The sequence below is a fragment of the Propithecus coquereli genome, unplaced genomic scaffold, assembly GCF_000956105.1.
Source record: "Propithecus coquereli isolate 6110/MARCELLA unplaced genomic scaffold, Pcoq_1.0 Scaffold111, whole genome shotgun sequence".
NCBI classification, from domain to species: Eukaryota; Metazoa; Chordata; class Mammalia; order Primates; family Indriidae; genus Propithecus; species Propithecus coquereli.
In genome coordinates, this window is record NW_012135081.1 from 7,561,311 (window position 1) to 7,579,788 (window position 18,478).

Consider the following 18,478-nt stretch of genomic DNA (forward strand, 5'->3'; position numbering starts at 1 on the left):
GTATTATGTAAAAGTTGATTTAAGTGTGAAACAAACTTTTTCAGGGTAGTATCTATGTTTTTAGTATTGCACTCCTGGGAAGAGGATCAAAGTCTATAGGAAGGCCAGTGATGGAAATGTCTCTGAAGGAATATTCCTAGAATGGAGTAGTGGTTCCTGGGCTGGACTTCTCAGACTCTGCTTGTCTTTGGAGGCAGTAGTTGAGATCATGAGCTATTTCCAGTGGCTGTGGTAGTGCTTCATTCTTTCCGATAAGGCTTTGATGGATATTTTATAAAGTTTTTATTTTAAAATGGGAAGATGAGTCACTTTGAATAAATGCAATTTGACAGGTAAGATCTTTTAATACTTGGAATCCACAGGGGTAGAATAATAAAAGACTCATGGTAGTACCATGTTGTGACACTCACCTAAATCTTTCTCCTCATGCTTAGATTCAATTTCTAACTCTGGATTTTAGCAAAGAAACCTGGAGGTTGGGAACTGGAGATAGGGTTGAGGGAAAAGTTTGAGAATGCCTGTCTACCTAGTGCTTTGATATTATAATGTAATTTCTTATTCAGAAAGCCAAAAAATACTCATTTTTCTAATGCAAACTGCAGAAAGTAAAGATGCACAAAATGTTCTTGGCCGATGAAGCCATGTAGAAGACAGGATAAGAGAGCTTTGGGGTGAGGCCTAATAATAAACTGTTGGTAGTTATAATTGGTAATTGTCCTGCCTGTGTAGTATATTCTACTTATTGGGAGTTTCTTTCATGTCATAAATGCATAGTAGGTGTGTTCTTTACAGTGGACATATGTTTTATTGTAAAATCAAGTTTTATTTTAAAAAATTTTTTAGAGATGGGAGTCTGTGTTGCCCATGCTGGCCTCGAGTTCCTGGGCTCAAGCAATCCTCCCATCTCAGCCTCCTGAGTAGCTGGGATTACAGGCACATGCAACTGTGCCCAGCCTCTTACTTTTTTTTTCCTTTTTAAAGATAACAGTACATGGCTGTGTTTACCCAGTTGGTTGTTGACCAAGACGTCTAAATCTCCTTTTTCTTCTGTTCTTGTAAGTGACCCAGTGCTGACCGCCTCATTCTGGAGGCAGTAAAATATAGCAGTTAAGAGCAAGAGTCCGAAATATAGGGGTTTAGCCAGGTTCGGTGGCTCACGCCTATAATCCTAGCACTTTGGGAGGCCAAGGCAAGAGGATTGTTTGAGGCCAGGAGTTCAAGACCAGCCTGAGCAAGAGTGAGATCCCATCTCTACAAAAAACAGAAAAATTAGCCGGGTGTGGCTGTGCACGCCTGTGGTCCCAGCTACTCAGGAGGCTGAGGCAGGAGGATCATTTGAGCCCAGGAGTTTGAGGTTGCAGTGAGCTATGATGACGCCACTGCACTCTAGCCTGGGCAACGAAGTAAGACCCTGTTTCAAAAAAAAAAGGGATAGAGAGAGAAGGAAATATAGGGTCCATCCTAGTCATGCTACTCACCTGCTGTGAGACCTTGGACAAACTACCTAACCTCTCTGAGCATCAGGTTCCTCATCTGTAAAATGCGGATAATAGTGCCTATCTCAAAGGGATGTTGGGAGGATTAAGTGAGATAACATACAAAAGTGTTACACACAGTGCCTGGCATGTAGTAAGCTGTCAACACACGGTAACTGGTATTACTGCACATGTCCTATGGAATGTCATCTGATTTTTGCAATAGGAACTATTTTTCCAGTGGGTCAAAGTCATTTTGAATCAGAGCTCTGTTCACACAAAATCTAGATGAGTCATGCAAGACTGATAAAGAGGAAGGACAGAGGGCCTTCAGACCAAAACCTGAGGGATGCCACAGAATGCATCTTCAGCTTCCAGGGCTGAGGGGTTTTCCTGCCTAGGCCATGACAGAGGCCTTCCTGACAGACAGGATGGGGCCTTGTGAAGATCCTAGGAGTCAGTCCCTAGGTGGAGGCTGGGGAGGCCCTGAGTGCCTGACGTCCAAAGGGCAGGGAAATGACCTTGTTGAACTGTGACCAGGACACAGAACGGTGCTGGAAAGCCTCCATGCTGAGGCTGTTGTCGTTGAAGATCTTCTGGGCCAGGAAGAGGAAGTGCTCTGGGAGCAGTCCCCGGTTGGTCCCCACCTCAGCCATGAACTTGAGGTTTAGAGTTTCACACATCTTCTCCCAAGGCACCCGCTCAGCCACCACAAAGGGGACACGGTCCTGGGGTGAGGGGGAAGGAGAGAGCGCCTCAGCCTATCATCCATGCCATTCCTCAGGCAGGCCTTTGTCCTTCCCACCTTCCTCAGGCTGACCCCTCCCCAGCACTGTCACCCTGAGCTGGCTAACAAGCTCACAAACCCAGTGCTTTTTCAATAGCAGTTTATGGTGCTGTGGCATGAGAGTTGATAAGATTGGATGAAAAGAGGTCAGAAATACCAAAGTAGGCCCATGAGGAGTCACAGTCACACCCATTTGAACATGCCTGCCACCTCACCAACCAGCCTGCACCACCCACATGTTATAACCCACCCTGTCCCATCCCCCCTAACCCCAGGTCTTTCCTCACCATCTCAGAGAAGGCATTGTCCCAGAGGATGGTGGCTTTGGCATTGTTGTCTTGGTTGCCATGGACAATGACCACGAGGGGCAGAGACAGGGCCTAAGGAGTGAGGACAGAGTTTCTTCTTAGTAGAGCAAGAGGTTTCCTTTGGGAGGCTGGCTCCATGCATGCGGGGAAGTAATTGTACTCATGCCACACAGTTTAAGGCTTGTGGCATGTTATTAAATGCTTTCTGAAGCTCAATCAGGGCCTTACTGTAGAGAAGTGGTTACAAGTCACTGCAGGGGAGCCAGACTTCCAGGTTTCAAATGCCAGCTCCCACACTGTCTGACCTGGGCAAACCACTTAATTTCTCTGTGTCTCAATGTACTTATCTGCAAAAGGAGGCTAAATAATAGTGCCCACCTCACAATGTTACTATCTATGTGTGCGTGCATGTGCGTGTGTGTGTGTGTGTGTGTGTGTGTGTGTGTATCACTGAGAGTGCCCTGGTCTATAAAAAGTGCTTAGTAGATGTTAGTTGCTTTCCGCTCCCATCCTTCCTACATGTACCCCATGTTCTTCTTCCTTCCCACTCTCCCTGGCCCCAGTGTGCATGAATCCTAGACACATGGGGCATGGAGCAGTCACAGGGCCCCAGTGTGTGGCGTGGAGGGGGACTTGGGGTCCCAGATTGGGGCAGGGCTGGGGCTGTGGTTCACCTGGAGCTGGATGGGGAGTTTGTTGGGGCCAAGCGTGAAGCTGGCAGAAAAGAGCACAGCACACTTCTCCTCGGTGACAGACTCGGTGCCCTTCCGCTCACACCGCTTAATTTTCTTCAGAAGCTGCCAGGTGGAGTGAAGGAGAGCAGGGGTGAGGGTGTGAGGGCAGAGACCGCTTCTCCTGGGCTCCCCGATACCCTCTCCAAGGAGAGTTCCATGGTCTCCTAGTGGGCTCCCCCCTTTCCCTGTCCTCTGCGCCCTGAAGCCCCTCACCAGGTTCTTGAACAGGGCGGAGCAGCTATTTCCAGGAATGCTGTTCTCCAAGGGCACGGTGTTGTTGATGATTTCACCAGTGCTTTCTCTGCCAGGGCAGGTCACAATGGGAGTGAGCGCATCCCAGCTGGGCCAGGTGTGGCGGGGAGCTTGAGTCCATGGGTGAATGGTGTGGACTACACGCCATCACTGGCCTTAAATCTCTATGACCCTACTTGAGTTCTCAAGGAAGGAGTCCCCATTGTGGCCAAATCATGACGCCCCCACCCCATACCAGCCCTGTGTGGGTGCCTCCCCACCTTCCTCTGCCTTGACCATTCAGGGTCTCCGCATCCTCTGGCCCTCCCTCCCCATCACCCTGATCTTCGTAGTACCAGCCCCCCAGGCTCCTCTTGCCTCCATCACCCCAACAGGCCTTTTCCAGCCCCAGGTCCAACCCCAGCTTACGCTCCAGCCCCAGGCCCCTGCGGCACACTCAGCTCCCTCGCCTGCTTCTCAGTCACCATGTCGGCCCTGACCAGCGGAGGCTTGGCTGGGGTCCCCAGGAACCGTGGGCCCAACAGGAATCGAACCCCAGCCTGGAACTTGGTCTGAGTCTTCAGAACCTGGGGGGGCTGTTTCTCCACTAGGAAAGAGCTGGGAGGAGTGAGGAGGACATGAGGGAAGTTAGGGTCTGGGTCCTCCCTGGTGTCCTCCCCCTAATTCTAGCTCCTTCCTTCCAGGGAGTCTGCTCTAGGCGAGGCTGGGGGCTCACAGGGCATACCTGGTGATGAGGGTTTGCAGGACTTCATCCAGCCGGTTTATCAGTGATGCTCGGGTCTTGGGCTCAAGCTCCCCACCAGCTGCCCCTACCTCCTGCTGTAGCTGGGAATAAATGTCCACCAGGCTCTCACACCTGGGGCCAGGACAGTGGTCAGGGCGCACAGGATTCAAGCTTCCTGTTCTGGCCCAGACCCCCTTCCCCTAAACCCAGGGAGAAAGCAGGATATCATGTGTGGAGGGGTGGAGTGGGCCCTAGGTGTGGCTACAAGGCACTTGGGCTGCAGGAGCTTCTGGGACCTGCCTAGGATCTGGGTGGGAGGCTCATTCTCAGTGCCTAGACCCTCTGTGGAAACCTGGCTGCCTCTTCCCCAGGCCTCTTATACCCAGGACATGTCGCTGCCAGCACATATAGTGCTTTTGCCCAAACTTGCAAGCGCTCCCACCGAATAGACCAAATGGGAAAAGGCTCCCTATTCCTCTGGCCACGGGTCTAGAAGAGAGATGCACAGGCTGGATGAGCTCCACCTTGTGCCCCCTTGACTTGGCACAGTTGCACAGGGTGCAACCTAAACAGCAGTGTGCACAGCCCTGCTGGAACTGACTTCTCTGCATCTTGGCCCACTCCAAGGCCCTCCTGCCTGGCTTCTCTCTTTCTCCTGCAGGTCCTCCAGCAGGGACAGCATGTACCCACTCCCAGCCTGGCCCCCTTCCCCATCAGCCCTGCCCTAACCTCTCCTGTAGTGGGGCCAGGCTCTCCTCAAAGGGTGCACCATTCCCTGCCAGCTGCTGCTGTCGTTTCCAAATCTGGATCCTCTTCAGCACCAGGGCCTCAGCCACCTCCAGCTCCCCCACGGTCTCCTGCAGCAGTGTGGCCAGGGCCTACGGACAGGGTGGGGGGCCTGAGCCAGTGCCACATACTGCCTCCTCCCCCAGCACCTGGAAGAGGGCTCTCTTTTTTACCTGTCTGGCACTCCTTTACCCCACCTCAGTCTGTGGCTCTCTGAGGTCTAATCTCCATCCCTCCAGCTGCATTTTGAGCTCAGTTTCCACCTCCCAGTCCATTACTCACCTCACTTGGCCCAGTCCCATTGGCAGGAGTTTCTATCAAGCTGTGCAGGGACACTGAGGACAGAGGCAGAAATCAGGGATGCAGATAGACTGAAGGTCAGTCAAGGTTGAGGTCCAAGAGGGGGCCACTCCCACACACTCCCCAGAACCCCCTTAGGGCTCCAGGCCCTAGCCCCCACCTTGGCCAGCCTCACCCCCCTGCAGGGCTTCTTGGAGCAGGCGGGTCTCCCCCACGTGGTGCTGCAGCCTCTGCAGGGCTGTATTAAACTTGAGTTCTTCCTGCTTCCAGTGGAAGGACATTGGCAGGTGGCGGAACTGCACAGGAGGGACAGATGCTAAGAGGTAAGACATTCCTCTGCCTACCTCTTTACACGTGGCCTCCACTCTCTGCTCTGCAGAAAAGAAGCATTTTCTGGCTCCTCTCTCCCCTTTGGCAGTTCTTCCTGACCTTTTAGAATCCCCTGGGGAATAAGACCTTTTTCCTAGCAGAATCATTTCCTTACCCCTTATGCTATTCTCCCCAGGCCTTGTTACTCTTAGTTCTTCACTGGAAGCTTCCCTGAGTTTGGGATTCGCTCTGACCCCAGGAACCTCCTTTGGTCACTCCTGGGCCTAGAACACTGAGCCTTTCCTGAGGTTCAAATTCTTTCTAGTTTCTTGTGGCTCAGGTTAAAGTCCCAGGGAGTTGAGTTGGGGTGGGAAGTGGGATATCACAATACCTGTTCCATCACAGCTTTTTTCTCCCCTTGAAGTATTTGTCTGAAAGTGGCCACCAGCTTCAGGGGGTCCCTCTGATATATGCTCTATAGAAATGAGGGTGGCAGGTAGTTAGCATGACTCTTACCCATGTCCTTCTCCCACTCCAATCCCCAGGCCCCCATTCACACATACACTGTAAGGCAGCACAACTGTAGACGTTAGAAGTTTTTGTGCATTTGCATCCTTTTAAAATCTAATTTACATGCTAGCTAACAGCTAACCACAGGAACACCAATTTGCTCCAACATCCAACCGAATTTCTTCCAGTGTCCAATGCTCACCAAGCTCCGCCTCAGCCCCACCCAGCCTAGTCCCCTCCCCTCCTGCCCCACCTCCAGGGTGCTGATGTGTTGCAAGATGGCATTCCCCTCCCCCTGCTCTCCCGCGGAGGCCTGAAGGCGCTGGACAGTGGCTGAAAGTAGGGCGCTAGCCATGTTGCAGCAGAAAGCATCTGAGCTGACCAGGAACTCCCTGTGGGAAGATCAGGATGTGATTACCTCAGGCCAGGGCTTCCTCAGCATTCCTGACCCTCCACCCAAAAGCCAAAAGCTCAGTGGTTCCTTTCCCCTTCCTTATTCTCCATCTAGGCCCGCTGCAGCCTTCACCCCTTATTCCTCAATCTTCCAGCTGTTATAAGAAGTGCCCTTGCCCCAGCCCTGATGCCCCCACCTTTGGCTCAGCTTCCTAAGAGGTAGGGTCTCCATGTGTCAACAAGCATAGTCTGGTCTTTTTTTTTTTTTTTTTTTTTTTGAGACAGAGTCTCACTCTTTTGCGCTGGCTAGAGTGAGTGCCGTGGCGTCAGCCTAGCTCACAGCAACCTCAAACTCCTGGGCTCAAGCGATCCTTCTGCCTCAGCCTCCCGAGTAGCTGGGACTACAGGCATGTGCCACCATGCCCAGCTAATTTTTTCTATACATTTTTAGTTGTCCGATTAATTTCTTTCTAATTTTTAGTAGAGACGGGGTCTCGTTCTTGCTCAGGCTGGTCTTGAACTCCTGAGCTCAAACAATCCGCCTGCCTTGGCCTCCCAGAGAGCTAGGATTACAGGCGTGAGCCACTGCACCTGGCCCATAGTCTGGTCTTGATGGGGCACAGACTTCCCAATAAATCTAGGCCACCACATGTGAAATAACAGGTCCTAAGTCCCAAATCCATGGGTGGGGGGAGAACATCTAAGGAGAAGGAAGATGGATAGGCGAGGACATGGGGGATCAGCAAGGGGCAGCCAGGACTCACCAGGGCTGGTTCTCCAGCCAGTCACCCAGGAGATGTCGCAGGTGTTGGGGGAAGTCAACATAGAGCCGCTGCAGTTTTTCTGGGGGCATTTTGGAGACCAGACCCCACAGAGACATGATCTGGGATTTGGAGGGTGCCTGGAGGAGAGGAACAAGGCTACTCCAAGTGCCTGAGAAACTTGCCTTATCTTCTGGGGCAGCCAGGGACCTCCTATACACAGCCCTGCCAGAGACCATTCCCACCACCACTCACTGCCAGACCACATTAAACCAGGGCATCCTTAGTCAATGCCCGAGACAGGGTAACACCTTCCATGGTTGCCACAGGGTGTGGGGGGGTGATTCGGAGGGAAGAGCTGAGCTGTAGCCAGAGGTGTGGGGAGACAAGGGGAGACAGAGAGGTAGGGAAGAGCTTTCTTAGAGAAGGCAGAGGACTTGGGTTGCAGCTCTAGACCTGGCTCCGGGTTTGTGGGTAAGGAGCCTCCCCTCTGGGAGCCTCAATCTTCTCATCTATAAAATATGAGGGTTGGATGAGTGGAGAACTTTCTAAACTTTTTAAAGTAGTGGACACATCTAGTTCTTAATCTGTGGAATCCCAATTACATAAAAGGTATTGGAGTTGCTCTGTTGAAAGAAGTGGGGAAATCCTGGACCGCACCTGCTTCTACTTCCCTCTCCCAACCTCCTGACCCCAAAGGTGTCCCTGGGAAAACCTCTCAGAGGTCTAGGTATCTATGAGATAATTTGAAAACCACCAGGTTGGATGATGAAGAAGAGGGTGTTAGAGTAATAATTCCTACTATTTATTAAGCATTTATTATGTATGAAGCTGGAGGGCTAGAAGGCCAAGGGAAGACAAGAAAGCAGGGAGAGAGGAGAGCAGGGGATGGGGAAGCAGGGGAGAGGGCTGCCTCCTCATTTCTGGGTGGGCTGTGGGCAGGTGGTGCTGGGTAGGCCACTGGTTTCCCAGGGGTCTCTCAGTTCATGTTTCTCATAATACCCCTCTCCCAGAGATGAGGGAGAGGATGCGACGGCAACTCCCTAGGTCTCCCCCAAACCTAGTAACCTCAAGTCCTCCTGTTGTACTTTCAGCCTCTCACCTCTTCCCAGGGCTCCAAAAGGGATGAAAAACAGAGAGGCCCTTTCTCTGGACATTCCTGCTCCCAGGCCCTCATGCCCCTCTTTCCTCCAGGGCCTACTCCCCCCAGCTCTTTTCTCCGAAAGGCTGAATCCTCCTCCCTCCTGCTCAGGGTCCCCCAGTAGGCCTTTCTGTAACCACACCCCTTCTGGAGGGTGGGGCACTTTCTGGAGCCACATTTGGTCTGTTTCAAATTCAAGGGAGGACTCCATTCCTCTCTTCTCTCTTCCTCCCCTGTCTCTCAGGGTGCTCAGATTCCAGACATTTGATCCCCTACCCCGGGTCTACTGGGAATTCGAGTGAGCCCCCTTTCCTCTACATCTCCTTTTGTGGAGTGACCAGCCTCCTGGCAAGGCCCTGGTTAGAAGTTTCCACCCCCCTCCCTCTCCGGACATCAGGAGGCGACATTTCTCCCCACCTTCATCCCATAACAAAGTTGGGTCGATTAGCCTGGCCAGGACAGAGGCACCTTTCACCTTCACCCGCTGAAGGGGGCATGGAGGGCGGAGCCACGGTGTGAGGGGGCGGGGCCAGTGTGCCCTCCAAACCGGGAAGGGCCGCCTGACGTCGAGGGTCCTCATCTGCCCGCTTGGTGGCCTAAACCCCATCATCTCAGCCCCTACATTCCCGAGTCTTCTGACCGTGGGACCACAGGATCAAAAGTCAAAAGAGCTCCGAGTTGCCCAATGTGTGTATGTGGCGGTAGGGGCGGGGGAGTGGGGTGCAGAGAGGCGGAGCCAGTTCAGCACGAGGAGGGTTAACTCCGCGGCGCAGGGAAATCTCGGCGTCTACAGCAGCCAAGCGTGGAGCAGTTTTAAGGGGGAAATTCCCCCTCCTTTGGGGCACCATGAGGTCTACATCTGGGGCTCACGCACCCCCAGCCACACCCTTGAACAGGAACCTTTATGGGGGAGAGGATAGGGGCTTGACAAGGACCCACTCCTTCTGTCATCAACCTTCTAGGGAGGGGCAGTCACTTCTCCCCAACCCAGAGGGCAAAGGGGGCACTCCTTCACCTCCTTTCCCTGACTTTTCGTGCCCCTGGAGGTGCAGGGGTGAGGGTGTGGAAAAGTGATCCTTGGGGGAGGGGAATGATGAGGCCCGTAACCACCCCCCATTCCTCCCCCAGTTTGAAACTGCCAAAACCCAGTACCATTAGCTACCAACATTAGCAGAAACAATTTCTTGAGAACCATCCACCCAGCCCAGGGGAGGATCTCAGGAGGCCCCTCTCCTCCACCCCCTCACTCACAGTCAGAGGCCACCCCCTCCCCTCCTTGTAGGCATCCCCTCACCTTGGCAACCCCTCTGCTGTCTTCTCCCTCTCTCAGCGGGCTCTGCCAGGCCCCATGGATCTGTAGCTGTCCAGCGAGTTCAGGGCTGGCCCTGCTAGCACCCCCTACCCTCCACCACCAAAAAGAAAAAAAATAGAACACACACACACACACACACACACACACACACACACACACACTCCTCTCCCGTCCTTCCTCTTCAGTGTAAGCAGTGGCTGCCCCAGCCCGCTGTTTCCGGCTTCTCCGTCTACCCAGGTCCCTCCCTGTAGCTCTGACGACACAGAGAAGAGAAAGTGGGCTGGAGGAGGAAGAGGAAGAAAGTGGGGTGAACATGTGTGCCTCCTGTGTTGGGTGGGGGAGCAAGAGGGGGGTCAGGACTGGGGCTCCAGGCCCTGAAGCCAGGCTGGGGAGGAGGCTGACCCCCACTTACTCTGGCCCCCTCAAAAGCAATCAACTTTGTCCAGACAGTCACCCAATACCAAACAGACCGACATGCTGCCCCAAACTGCCTGGCTCCCATGCTCGAACTTTTGCAAGGGCTGTGGTTTGGGCCCACAAGGAACTGGGCTCCCCTGGGGCCTCAGGAAAAGCAAATCCCTCTGGACTCTGCACTCCCTCCAGTGGAGGACCCTGAAAAGCAGCTGGGGAGCTTATTTAATGCTGGCTGGAACTCCTAGGTCCTCCTCCCTTCTCTGCGGGAACGCCTTAGAGGTCGCGTGACCACTGATGGGAGGGAAGGGGGAGGGGAATCCTCAGCTCAGAATTCTGGAAGACTCCTGGAGTCCCTCCGACTGAAGCCAGTCTTTGTCCCCTCCTCACGGGGCACCACTCCTCAGACCCTGGCAGGAGCCAGCACAAGCTGAAGCTGCTGCCTACAGATTGCCAAGGGACAAGTTTGAATACGAATCTGTTGTGCAGCCTTGGCGAAGTTCCTATCTGTTTCTGGGGCAAACGCTGAGACACGCCCAGAAACAAACACGCACACATGCACAACTTCCCCGGCTACAAGACTACACACACACACACACACACACACACACACACACACACAGGTGCAGGCACACGTTAGCACTCAGAGCCTCTTGCAATCACAATGGTACGCGCGGGCGCGCGCACACACACACACACACACACACACACACACACACACACACGGCTTGCTCAGCTTCTGAGTCATCATCATAAGTAATGGATGGTTCTGCAGTTTTTGCTGGGGGAGGAACTGGAGGGATGTAAGGGACCTTTACACACCCAAAGGTGAGAGCTACGGTGTGTGGAAAGGATGGTGTGTGAGGGGCAGAGAAGGTGGGAGGAAGTTTGTACTCCCCTTCTGTTTCCCATAACAGGGCAGGGCTGAGGGGCCAAAGCTAGGCCTATGCTGCCCCCTGGTGCCTGAAATGATTCCCAGGACTCAGCTCCTCCTCTGTCCCTTGCTGACCCGGGTGTCTCTGAGTGAATGCACGTGTGTGTGGACCCAGCCAGGCAGCAGAGGGTAGAAACAAACAGCAGAATATAGCAGTTAAGAGCTTGGACTCTGGACATGGACTGCTTGCATTCAAATCCTGCCAATACTGCTAACCACACAACCCTGGGCAATTTACTCTGTGATTCAGTCTTGTCATCTGGAAAATGGAGCAAATAAGAGTCTTAACCCATAATGTTGTAAGAATGAAATGTGATAATACATGTGAAGGCTTAGGACAATGCCTGGCACAGAGTAAATGTCAGACACTATTTTTATGGTCCAGAATAAACCAGGTGTGAGGAAAGCAGAAGGGTCTCCATCCTATTCAGAGGTCCCCAGGTTTGGGGATGACATTACTGCCAAAAAGACAGAGCCTATTGAAAGCATGTGTGTTTATGTGTTTATTATGTCTGCAAGGCAGTGAATCAAAGAGGAGGGAGAACAGGGGTGGAGATGGCACGAAGGGAATCTGCCCATTGGCTTGTCCAGCAAGCAACACTATGATCGAGGTGTGTGAACATATGTTCTTTGTATGTGCTCCCTGGGGCCCATTCTGCCTGCTACATCCACAGACAGCAGCTGAAGCCAGGCTTCACCAACTACGGGTCTCAGGAGATCCAAGTCCCCGAAGACTTGGGCAGGAGGAGGGGAAAGACTAAATACAGTCACTTTGGCTCTTTTTAAGGGGCAGGAAGATGAGGAGCAACTGGTAGATAAATAATATTTACTGTTTTCCTTTCTTACTGATTGCACCAGTTGGGACAGTGATGTCATGAAAAGCACCCAGAATTTATTTATTTTTCTTTTTTTCTTTTTATTTTTTTGAGACAGAATCTTGCTCTATTGCCTGGGCTGGAGTGCCATGGCATCAACCTAGCTCACAGCAACCTCCAACTCCTGGGCTCAGGTGATCCTCCTGCCTCAGCCTCCTGAGTAGCTGGGACTACAGGCATGCGCCACCACACCCAGCTAATTTTTCTATTTTTAGTAGAGACTGGGTCTCAGTCTTGCTCAGGCTGGTCTCGAACTCCTGACCTCAAGCTATCCTCCCACCTCAGCCCCCAGAGTGCTAGGATTACAGGCGTGAGCCACCGAGCCCAGCCAGAACCCAGAATTTAGAGGCAAATTTTTCTTGGGTCTGACTCCACTTAGAAGCCTTATGACCATGTGTCAACCCCTCAAATGAGGACAATGATTATACCTGCTTCAATAGAGTCTAGACTAGGGTAAGGCTCCTAGGGCACAAAATTTAAGGAGGCTCTCATCTTCAGATTGTGCACTTGCAGGGTCAGCCAGACCTTCAGTGATGACATCCCTACTTGCATGACCCTGAGAATGAGTACCTCATTCATCACCTTCCTCTGGGCCCTGTCATCCCACTGAGTGGCTAAGAAGACTGCATGAGAGAAAGAACTTTGTGGTCTGTAAACTGGAGGTTGCACCCCAATAGTGAGTCACGAGTATCAGTTTGATGAGTGTATTAGTTTGCGAGGGCTGCTATAACAAAGTACCACAAACTGAGTGGCTTAAACAACAGAAATTTGCCTCAATGCTGGAGGCAAGAAGTCCAAGATCAGGGTGTTAGCAGGGTTGATTCCTTCTCAGGACTGTGAGGAAAGGATCTGTTCCAGACCTCTCTCCTTGACTTGTAGATGGTCATCTTCATGTTCACATGGTGCTCTCCCTGAATACAAGTTTGCCTTCAAATTTCCCCCTTTCATTTTTTCATTTATTTTTTATTTTTTTGAGACAGAGTCTCACTGTGTTGCCCAGGCTAGAGTGCCATGGCAGCAGCCTAGCTCACAGCAACCTCAAACTCCTGGGCTTAAGCAATCCTCCTGCCTCAGCCTCCCAAGCAGCTGGGACTGCAGGCGTGCACCACCACCCCCGGTTAATTTTTTTTTTCTATTTTTAGATGCCCAGCTAATTTTTTTCTATTTTTAGTAGAGACAGGGTCTCGCTCTTGCTCAGGCTGGTCTTGAACTCCTGATCTCAAGTGATCCTCCTGCCTCGGCCTCCCAAAGTGCTAGGATTATAGGCATGAGCCACCTCGCCTGGCCAATTTCCCCCTTTTATAAGGATACCAGTCATATTGGATTAGGGCCCACCCTATGACCTCATTTTAACTTGACCTCTGTGAAGACTCTGTCTCAGAATAGGGTCACATTCTGAGGTACTGGGGTTTAGGACTTCCACATATGAATTTTTGAGGGGCACAATTCTGCTCATAATAGTGTCTTGACCATCACTTTTAAAAAATGAAGTAGAATAGAATAGCATAGAAAATATCAGAAGACATCATGCAAATTAAGGATAAGAATTATTTAATGCAACTTTTGTTTCACTTCATATATGTTTCTGAATTCCAGGTCATGATATAAAGCATATTTTTTAGTGCAGGCTGTACTCAAAAAACAAAGCACCCATTTAGATGTCAGTGACTACCACGTATCACTTCGCATTGCTTTTTAATTATTTTGTGGGTGTATCTTCCTTCTCCAACAAGAACATAAGCTTGAGGAGGGCAAGGACTCGTACTGTACACACTGCTATGCAGCAGCTAAAAAAGACACAAGCATTCTTGTTAGTAAATACAAAAAGGGCTACCATTTACTGAGTATTTCCTGCGTACCTGGTGCTGGGCTGAATGCTTTACACACACTCTCTTATATAAGGACTAAACTTATCGATGGGTTGATTGCTTGGAGCTCAGTACATTTCACAGACAAGACAGTTCAAGAGCACTGGGCAGTGGCCTGGGATTTGTGGAGGATTGAGGGATGGGAGGAAGAGGTCACAGAAGAAATATGGGAAGCTGCTGGGAGTCCCTTGCCAACTCTGTCTCCAAGGTCATCATACCAACTCACCACTTAGAGGAAAGAGGCCATCAGTTGGAAACTCCCCCAGTTTCCTGCTTGCTCCCTACCAACAGACATACGCATCAGCACCTGCAGGCTCAGAGGAAAGGGCGTCTCTGTCTCTGCCCCTGCCCAAGGTGTGTTCCTCCACCTGTGCTCAGGGCCCCTCCCTTCTGCCTCTTCAGACACTTGTTCTGTTCGTTATCTCCTCGATCTCCCAAATCACTAACCTCTTGCTCTCTAATTATTATAGCTCTATACTCTCAGCATATAAACATTGAAATCCCTCCAACTTTTAGAAAAGTCAAATCAAACCGATATCAGACAAACAGAACCAGTCCTCCCAACACCTATGTTCAGTTAATTCAACAAACATTTGTTGAGTTTCTGTCATCAGGCACTTACGCTGAGGTGGAATCAGACTAGTTAGCAGACGATGATACTACAGCCTAGCCAGAGCTGTAATTCCAGTGAGCACACGATGGCATCGGAGCACACAGGAGGGGCATCTAAACGAGGTAGTGGGTAGTGGAGATCAGGGAGGGCTTCCTGGAGGAGGTGTTGCCTGAAATAAATCTTGAAGAAAAATGGGAGTTATTCAGGCAAAGAACAAGGAGAGAGTTAAACCAGCAAGAAGGTCTAGCATATGCAAAGGCATGGATACTTGTGGGAGCATGGTACCTTCTGGGAATGGGTAGTAGTTGGCAATGGAAAACATTAGAAGATTTAGGCAGGTGAGTAATATGAAGAGATTTAGTAGAGAGATCACCCTAGCTGCAGTGTGGAGAGTGGATTTAAAGGGTAAGCCTGAAGCTGGGAGACCAGTTCAGAAGGTTAATAACAACAGGGAAGGAAACATATATAGTTGAAGAGCAGAGGTGAAGCACTGTGGAACGGAGGCTGATTGGGAAGAGAAGTGAAGACACAAGGGGCCACTGGGTATGGAAAGACTGGAGTCAAGAAACTGGAAGTCTCAACAGGCCTAAAGACCAGGCTTCCGGGAACAAGAGAAAGAGCAAGCTGGAGGGATTAAGATGCTGCGGTCAGAGACCAGGGGAGAGATTTCAGTCCAGCTCTCCCGGAAGCATGTAGTACAGCTGCGGCTATGGGAGGGACTATGGGAGAGAGAGGCTATGGCAACATACAGGTGAGTCATTGGAGGTGAGGAGGGCAAGGAACCAGGAGGCCAGGGTGCCCGCTGAACTACCTTCGTGAACACTGAGGCCACTGGGTTTGTGGAAGACCTGAGGTGGATGGGAAGACAATGAGTCAGCTGCCAAAGTCTTCACGGAGTGTAGTCAAGTGACCAGGACATCAGTGGGTGACAACAAAAATAGTAAGAACTCACATTTAGTGAAGCTTTATGTGTTACATCAATTTCTACTTAAAAATCGAAGCACTGTGCATTTTATCCTACACTAATACTATGAGACAGAAGTATGTGCCCAATATCGTAGCCACTAACCACATGTAGCTATTTAATTTTAATTTAAAAATTCTATTCCTCAGGTGCACTAGCCACATTCCAAGTGCACAGTAGCCACATACGTCTAGTGGCTGCTACTATATTAGTGCAGACATTTCCATCACCATGGAAAATTCTATGGGATAGTGCTTATAGCCCTCATTTTACAGATGAGGACACTGTGGCATGGATAGCTTAGATATCTTGCCCAAGGCCAAAGTGAGAGAGCTGGGATGAGCCCTGGCACCAGCACTGTTGCCCTTAAGCAGTAGTATGTTGTACATCTCAGTGGAAGGTGAAATAGCCAGCCCTTAAAGAAAGAGGACTTTTACATGACTCTTCCGGCAAGCACTAGCAGTGCCAACTCAGCAGCCAAGTTCTCCCTTGCTAGCAAAGTCTGGGTTTTGTACAGGTGTTCACCTCCCATGTATTCAGGGGATGAATCTAACTGGTCTAGCCAATCACAGTATTTTTATTCCCCTGGCCAGTAACCCAATCTTGGCTAATGGGCCTTGGGAGAAGCTTTTGTTCTTCTTCAGTGCCATGTCCACTTGTGAGGACTGGAACTGCTGCAACCATGTTGCAACTGTGAGAGGAGATACCACCAACTACTGAGAGTATAGTATCAGTGTGCAGAGGTGGAAAACGCTTGATGAATCAATTAGCCCTGGACCTAAAACTCCTCATCATTCAGTTTACTTTAATTAGGTCTTCTGGGCCAGGCATGGTAGCTCACACCTGTAATCCTAGCACTCTGGGAGGCTGAGGTGGGAGGATCACTTGAGGTCAGGAGTTCAAGACCAGCCTGAGCAAGAGTGAGACCCAGTCTCTAATAAAAATAGAAAAATTAGCTGGGTATGGTGGCACATGCTTGTAGTCCCAGCTACTCAGGAGGCTGAGGCAGGAGGATTCTTGAGCCTAGAAGTTTGAGGTTGCTGTGAGCTAGGGTGATGCCATGGCACTCTAGCCTGGGTAACAGAACAAGACTCTGTCTCAATAAATAAATAATAATTGAGTCTTCTGTTACATGCTGCTAAATGCATCCCTAACTAAGACCCTGGTGAAGCCATAATGGCCGTAGGAAATGGAAAGCCCAGAGCAGGCGGCCTGCCCATGCTCCCCAAACCACCTGTCTGGTGTGCTTGGGAGAAGAAGTGATAAGTCATCAAAGGAAGAGCGTCCTCAGGGGAGAGCCAGGTTTCAGATGAATAAAGAGGGGCAGGGACAATGTGAGCTGACAGTGGCCCAGGGCTTTCTGCAAGGAGCAGGTAGGGAGCAGTGCAAGAGTGGTTAGGAAGAGGAAGCCCTGGGTTTAGTGGAGAAGGGTAGATGTGGTCAAGGTCTGCCAAGGATGACAGGATGTGAGCAACGGTGGAGTCAGCTGATCTCCAAATGGAGCCCCTTGGGCTGTCAGAGGCTTATGGTGGCCAATAGACCTTCACCTCACAGAAGGACAAGTAGTAGCCCTGGTGGGTGGGCAAAGTCAAGCATTTCTGGATGGAGTCAGCTGTGGTCAGAACTGAGCCTTTGTAAGGAAATTCCAGCCCTCTAATTACTGCCTTGCCTTTCTTTCTCTCTTCCCCTGTGCAGCCAAGCTTCTTGGGAAAGTTATTCATATTCACTGTCTTTCCTTCCTCACCTCTTCATTACACTGCCAGCTGGCTGCTGTCCCCACCAGTCCACTGAAACTGTTCTGGCCCATGTCATATATGCCCACCTAACTGCCTAGAACAATGGCACACCCTTGTCCTTATCTTGCTGGACCTCTTGGCAGTACTTAACACTGTTAGCCATTCTTGAGTAAGGTCTCCCCCAATTGGTCTTCATGGTTTCTCTTTCTTGGTCTTCCTCCTAGAACTCTGGGTGCTCCTTCTCAGGCTCCTGTTTTCACAGGATGCTCTTGCTGTGTGATCTCGTTCACGCTTGAGGCTCCACATCCTAGGCAAGGTGATGTAGTATGGTGATTGGAACTGTGGCCTCTGGGCCGAGACCACCAAATCTCTGATGTGGTTGCTGTGGGATACCCAAACTCCTATCAAGATGTAGATCATAACCCTTCCCCCAGAGAGAGCTACTGTTCTGATTTTTCCAGAATTCATATAAATGGAGGAATGGGGTTTAGTTATATGTCTGGCTTCTTTTACACAAAGTGTTTTGAGATTAGCCTATGTTTTTGCATGTATCCATACTTTGTTCATTTTTACTGCTGAATAGTATCCCATTTGTGCAGATATACCACAGTTTATCCTTTTTTTTTAAATAATGGATGAACACCTGGGCTATAGCCAGTTTTTGGCTATCATGAAGAAAACAGCTATGAACATTCTATACTCAAGTCTGTGTGTGAACATACGCTTTTATGTCTCTTGGATAAATAACCAGGAGCATAATTGCTGAGTCACAGAGTAGGTGGATGGTTAGTTTTATAAGAAACTGCCATATATTGTTCTAAATTGATAATGCATTTTACATTCCCACCAATGAGGTATGAAGGTTCCAGGTGCTCTACATTCCCATTAACATTTGGTATTGTCAATTTAAAAAAAAATTAATCATTTGTGGGTATGGAGAGGTATCATACTGTGGAGGTTTTTTGCATTTTCTTAATGACTAAAGATGTTGACTACTTTTCATGTGCTTATTATTGGCCATTCATTGGGTTGTCCTTTTATTACTATGTTATAGGAATTTTTAATATATCTTGCATACCATTGTCTTTTCTCAGATCAATGTTTTGTCTAACTATTAATATTTGGCTGGCTTATTCATTTTCTTAATGATTTTTTTTTTTTTTTTGGGACAGAGTCTCACTCTGTTGCCCGGACTAGAGTGCCGTGACGTCATCCTAGCTCACAGCAACCTCAAACTCCTGGGCTCAAGTGATCCTTCTGCCTCAGCCTCCCGAGTAGCTGGGAC

The 18,478-nt window shown here is 50.2% G+C and overlaps 1 protein-coding gene across 1 annotated transcript in view; it reads right to left on the reverse strand.

Annotated features, from left to right (window-relative positions):
• Positions 1–10,061, reverse strand: part of STAT6 (signal transducer and activator of transcription 6, interleukin-4 induced) — a 14,848-nt gene extending 4,787 nt beyond the window's left edge. Inside the window, exons 1-13 of the mRNA XM_012651931.1 lie at positions 9,775–10,061; positions 7,343–7,479; positions 6,439–6,577; positions 6,067–6,150; positions 5,527–5,662; positions 5,349–5,401; positions 5,010–5,158; positions 4,281–4,412; positions 3,965–4,153; positions 3,518–3,605; positions 3,245–3,367; positions 2,550–2,642; positions 1,997–2,203 (exon numbers count right to left, since the gene is read on the reverse strand). Coding sequence (XP_012507385.1) covers positions 1,997–2,203; positions 2,550–2,642; positions 3,245–3,367; positions 3,518–3,605; positions 3,965–4,153; positions 4,281–4,412; positions 5,010–5,158; positions 5,349–5,401; positions 5,527–5,662; positions 6,067–6,150; positions 6,439–6,577; positions 7,343–7,458 — 1,509 coding nt within the window. The 5' untranslated portion in view covers positions 7,459–7,479; positions 9,775–10,061. The remainder of the gene's footprint in view (positions 1–1,996; positions 2,204–2,549; positions 2,643–3,244; positions 3,368–3,517; positions 3,606–3,964; positions 4,154–4,280; positions 4,413–5,009; positions 5,159–5,348; positions 5,402–5,526; positions 5,663–6,066; positions 6,151–6,438; positions 6,578–7,342; positions 7,480–9,774) is intronic.
• Positions 10,062–18,478: the final 8,417 nt, after the last annotated feature.